This window comes from Chinchilla lanigera, unplaced genomic scaffold, assembly GCF_000276665.1.
Source record: "Chinchilla lanigera isolate Chin_1 unplaced genomic scaffold, ChiLan1.0 scaffold00054, whole genome shotgun sequence".
Lineage (NCBI taxonomy): Eukaryota > Metazoa > Chordata > Mammalia > Rodentia > Chinchillidae > Chinchilla > Chinchilla lanigera.
The window spans coordinates 11,308,173-11,313,240 of NW_004955455.1; the positions used below are offsets into that span (position 1 = coordinate 11,308,173).

General features: G+C 50.3%; 1 protein-coding gene across 1 annotated transcript in view; it reads left to right on the forward strand.

Moving 5' to 3' along the window:
* Positions 1-675: 675 nt before the first annotated feature.
* Positions 676-5,068, forward strand: part of Pla2g1b (phospholipase A2, group IB (pancreas)) — a 7,398-nt gene continuing 3,005 nt past the window's right edge. Inside the window, exons 1-3 of the mRNA XM_005396512.1 lie at positions 676-722; positions 3,484-3,643; positions 4,438-4,565. Of these exons, the coding sequence (XP_005396569.1) occupies positions 689-722; positions 3,484-3,643; positions 4,438-4,565 (322 nt within the window). The 5' untranslated portion in view covers positions 676-688. The remainder of the gene's footprint in view (positions 723-3,483; positions 3,644-4,437; positions 4,566-5,068) is intronic.

Sequence of the window (5,068 nt, forward strand, 5' to 3'; positions counted from 1 at the left end):
TTTATTTTTTAGTTTGAGAGAGGGTCTTGCTAAGTTCTCTTTCTATGGATCAGACCCAAAGCTTTGGAACTCCTCAGCCCAGGGGTTTCTCACAAACCTGAAAGTGGGGAGGAAAGTGAAGCTGACACGCGGGGAGAAATAAAACGTGTGTGCCGCAGAATCAGTCAGACCTCAGCTTGCGCCCCTGCCTTTCCATCGCGAGCTGTGTGACCTAGGCAAGTTATTCCACCTCTCTGAACCCGCTTCTTCCTCTGCAAGGTGTGTGACTGATGAGACTGTCAGTGATGTCAAGCCAGTGACACAGACCCAGCCAATGACACAGCCAAGTGACAACGACTGGGAGCAGCAATCATTTCCCTCCCGGCCCCCTGTGCCCTGTTATCACCAGGACTGAGGGCCTCCTACCCCCAACCAGCACGAGGCTGAGTACAAATAAAAGGGTGGGAGTGTGGATTAAGATTCTGAGGTCCTGCAAACTCCAGAAATAATCCCTTTGTTTAAAAAGTGTAGAGCACAAATCCACGACATCGCTTCCAGGAACCCCCACAGGTAAATCCATCGGACAACAGAAGCGAGGCCAAGCCACAGTGGGCTGAGAGGAAAGCAAACAGTCTTATCTGGGAGGTGTGGAGGCCCTAACTATAAGAAAGGAGGCCACTCGTCCCGTCAGCTCGGCTCCTCACTCAAGATGAAACTCCTTGTGCTGGCCGTTCTGCTCACAGGTAAGCACCTCCTCCCCCTTTGCGTGAGCTAAGATGTCCCGCCCTCCTCTTGAACGGGGGCCTCAGCCGTGGCATACAGGGCAGCCAGCCGCAGCTGGATCCTCACCCTGGGGCTCCTCATGGGATGTGAGAGCTCCTGGTCACAGCTCCCTCCTCACCCCGTAAGTCCCCACCAGCTGACACCTTTGCAGGCTCCTGGTCTGGACTCAGATGACCCCTGTGAGAAAGGGCTTCCCCGTCTGCCCGCCCAAGCTAAGAAAACCCCTGCTTCTTTCTCTGCCACATGGCCTGGCACAGTGATGTCTCAGAACCTACCTCAGCGCGCAAGTGTCACAAGGGATTCATTTATTTTTTTCTGTCCTGCCAACACTGATGTCTGGGTTCTGTGAGCAGACACAGACGGGGCACCGTGCACTGCTCGGGCACACTGACCACCCACACTGGCACCCATGCCATCTCATCTCATAACAAATGTCGACTCAGTACTATGCTCTGGTTCGAGACCCGGGACACAGAGATGAACAACCCGGGTTCCCACTCCAGGAGCACAGACGCGCACACACAAGCGGAGGCTTCAGGCAGGCCCGGCTTCTGCAAAGAGTGCAGCTGGCGATGACAGGGGGACAGGAGGGAAAGCGGGACCGGGCAGCCAGGCCACTTCTGTCTGGACAGCCTCCATCTCGGCGGCCCCTGTGGAGGCTGCCCCGCGGGGAAAGCAGCCCAAGACTGCCCTGTACTGGGCCCTGGGAATAACAAGCACAGCGCGTGGTCCCCAGGGCCTGGCAGATTTCGAAAAAAGCAAATCAGGGGCAATGAGACTTGCCCAGGACACACTGGCATCTGACGAAACAGGACCTGAAAATGTTGTGTCCTCTTCCCTTCAGGGCACCGAGTCTCATAGGATAGGGCTCTGGGGAAACGGGGTGAAAATGGGGTGCTGCCCTAAATTTTCTGTGTTAAACACTGTACTTGACTTGGGCAAACATTTTTTTTCAGCGCAGCGCTAGATTTGTTCATTCATTCAACAAAAATGTGTGCAGCACGTTATATGCCAGGCATGAGCATGTGTGTGCATGTGTGTGGGTGTGTGTGCATGTGTGCGTGTGCGTGTGTGTGTGCATGCATGCCTGTGTGACTGGGGGTTAAAACTAGGGCCTTCACTCTATCTGGAGCCCCTTTTTTATTTTGAGTCAGGACCTTGCTAAATTGCCCAGGCTGGTCTTAAACTTTCAATCCTCCGGCCTCAGTCTCCTAGAGTGCTGGGATTACAGGTGTGTGCCACCATGCCCAGCTCCAGGCACTTTCTTTAATTCACTTACTGGTTTTTCTATTCATTGAATCAATCACATCTATGGTAGATACAGATATACAGTGTGCAGTATGTGCTAAGCACCACACCAGACCCTGGAGAGTAAAAGCCATGAGACTGCCCTTGAGGAACTCATGTGCTGCCAAAAGGCACAGTTTATTTTGTTTTATTTATTTATTTATTTATTTATTTATTTATTTATTTGATACTGGGAATTGAACTCACAATCTTGCGCTTGCCAGGCAGGCACTGGGCCACTGAACTATAACCCCAGCCCTCGGCATGGTTTAAATAAATAGATGGGCACACATTAGTAGAAGTTCTGTGAAACAAAGGACACAAATAATGCCCAGATAATGCAGGAGCCACTTAGCTGGGGTGACCAGGAAGGGCCTCTCCAAGGTGATGACATTCAAGCCAAGATCTCTGCAGCCTTTTGCAAGGTAAGACAGCAAGTGTGCCAGGCAGGGCAAATAACAGGTGTGCGGGCCTTGCCGCAGAAAAGAGATCCTGCTACAGGCCAATCAGCTGCAAGGAAATGGGTAGGAAGAGGTGGTGTGAGATGAGAGAGGAGAAGTGGGCAGAAGCTGGACCTCAGGGGCTGTTCAGGGAAGGAATTTGGGATTTTTATTCCAGGGGCAGTGAACATTTCTTGGAAGCTTGAGGAATAACAAGGTTTAATCCCAGTTTAAGAAAAAAATGTTTGGGGGCTGGGGATTTAGCTCAGTGGCGTAAGTGCCTGCCTGGCAAGCGCAAGGTCGTGAGTTTGATCCCTGGTACCACACACACAAAAAAAATTTGATCTGAGATTATACATTTTAAATTATTAAGATAGTTGTTTTTTTTAATCTCATGTGGGTTTTATCTCAATTCAAAGAATCAAGAGCCAGGTATGGTGGCACATTCCTGTGATCCTAGCATTCAGGAGGCTGAGGCAGGAGGATTGCCAAGAGTTCCAGGCCAGCCTCAGCTACAAAGTGAGTTCAAGGCCAGCCTGAAGTGCATAGTGAAACCCTGTCTCAAAAAGACAGAGAGCTGGCGTGGTGGCACACGCCTATAATCCCAGCACTCGGGAGGCTGAGGCAGGAGGATCGCTGTGAGTTTGAAACCAGCCTGGGCTACAAAATGAGCTCAAGGCCAGCCTGAACTGCACAGCCAGATCCTGTCTCAAACCAAAACATCAAAAAAAACAATAATAATAATAAAAGAATGGTTTCTGAAGTTTTCATTAAAAAGAAAAAAGAAAAAAAAGAAAAAAAAAAGAAAAAATCCTGGGGTGTAGAGATTAAAAAAAAAGAAGAAATCGTTATTCACTGCATTAGGTTCTGGACCCAGCGTTTTCCGAGGAGGCACCTGGCAGCGATCCGGAAAGCAGAGAGCTGGCAGTGTACCTCTGGGGGCACCAGCAGAGCCATTCCAGGGGGATTTGAACTCCGCTCTGTTTTCTTGCAGTGGGCGCTGCAGAGCACAGGATCAGCACTCGGGCTCTGTGGCAGTTCCGCGGCATGATCAAGTGCGCGATCCCAGGGAGCAGCCCCTACAAGGAGTACAACAACTACGGCTGCTTCTGCGGCCTGGGTGGCTCAGGCACCCCTGTGGACGAACTGGACAGGTCAGCAAACTACCTGGAGGGAGACGAAGTGTCCATGTTGGGCTGGGGCAGGGCACAAGCCAGGGATCTCACGAGACACAGAAAGGGGAAGTGCACATTTGCCAAGGATAATATAGTTTCACCTCGTATCATGTAAAGAAATATGTTACAGGAAGACCCTGCATGCAACAGTTATGAATGAAAATGGAAATGTCCGAGATGTAAAATAGTGGACGATACTGTCACCTAGTGGTAGACCATTGCAATACACACCGTCACCGCCAAAATCCAAGCATCACACACAAAAAAGTCCCTTGGGGGGCGAGGCTGCTCACGCCTGTAATTCCAACACTTGAGAGGCTGAGACAGGAGAGTCGCCATGAGTTCGAGGCCAGCCTGGGTTACACAGTAAGTTCAAAGCTAGCCTGAACCACATAGCCAGACTTTGCCTCAAAAAAAAGTGGCCCCGGGGGCTGGGGATTTAGCTCAGCGGCACAGTGCCTGCCTGGCAAGCGTGAGGTCGTGAGTTCGATTCCCGGTACTGGAAACTGCCCCACCACCGCAAAAAAAAAAAGAAAAAAAAAAAAAGACGTGGCCCTGCATTTTCAGAATATATAATTTTACTGTATTCCTACAATCATGTTAAAATCACTTTCAGCAGCATGAGAGGAGAGGGATTACAGTTTCTCAGGCCATAGGAACATTTCTCCTAGAGCATCTGGACGAAGTCCTTGGTGCCTGTTTCTGAGCGAGAGCAGGGAAGGGGTGACCTGCTGCCCCGCCCGCGCTTGGCTTAGCTCTTCTCCCCTCTGCAGGTGCTGCCAGACACATGACCAATGCTACACCACGGCCAAGAAGATGGACAGCTGCAAATTCCTGGTGGACAACCCCTACACCAACTCCTACTCCTATTCGTGCTCTGGCACTGAGATCACCTGCAGCAGTAGGTTTACCCCTCCCTGACCTGTGGGTTCTAGGCGGCCCTCAGGAAGCCTGGGGGACATCATAATTGCTCTTTGTTGGACAGCATGCCTTTTAATCCTCATAACAACCCATGGGGCAGCTATTAGCATTACCCCCATTTTACAGGTGAGGCAACTGAGGCTCAGAACGCTGAGCCATTTGTCCAGGTTACATAGATTGTAAGTGATGTTTGCTATTTTGGGGGGGAGCAGGTCTTTTTTTCTCTTTTGCAATATTGAGAATTGAACCCAAGGCCTTTGCATGCTGAGCTACATCCCTAGCTCTTTGTTACCATTTTTTCTTAAATTTTTTAAATTTTTTGTGGTGCTGGAGATCAAACCCAGGGCCTTGTGCAGGCAAGGCAAGAACTCTACCACTGAGCCACATCCCCAGCCCAGTTATTGTTTATTTTGACAGGATCTCCCTAAGGCACTAAGTTGGCTGAGTTTGAACTTGTGATCCTCCTGCCTTAGCCTCTCAGAA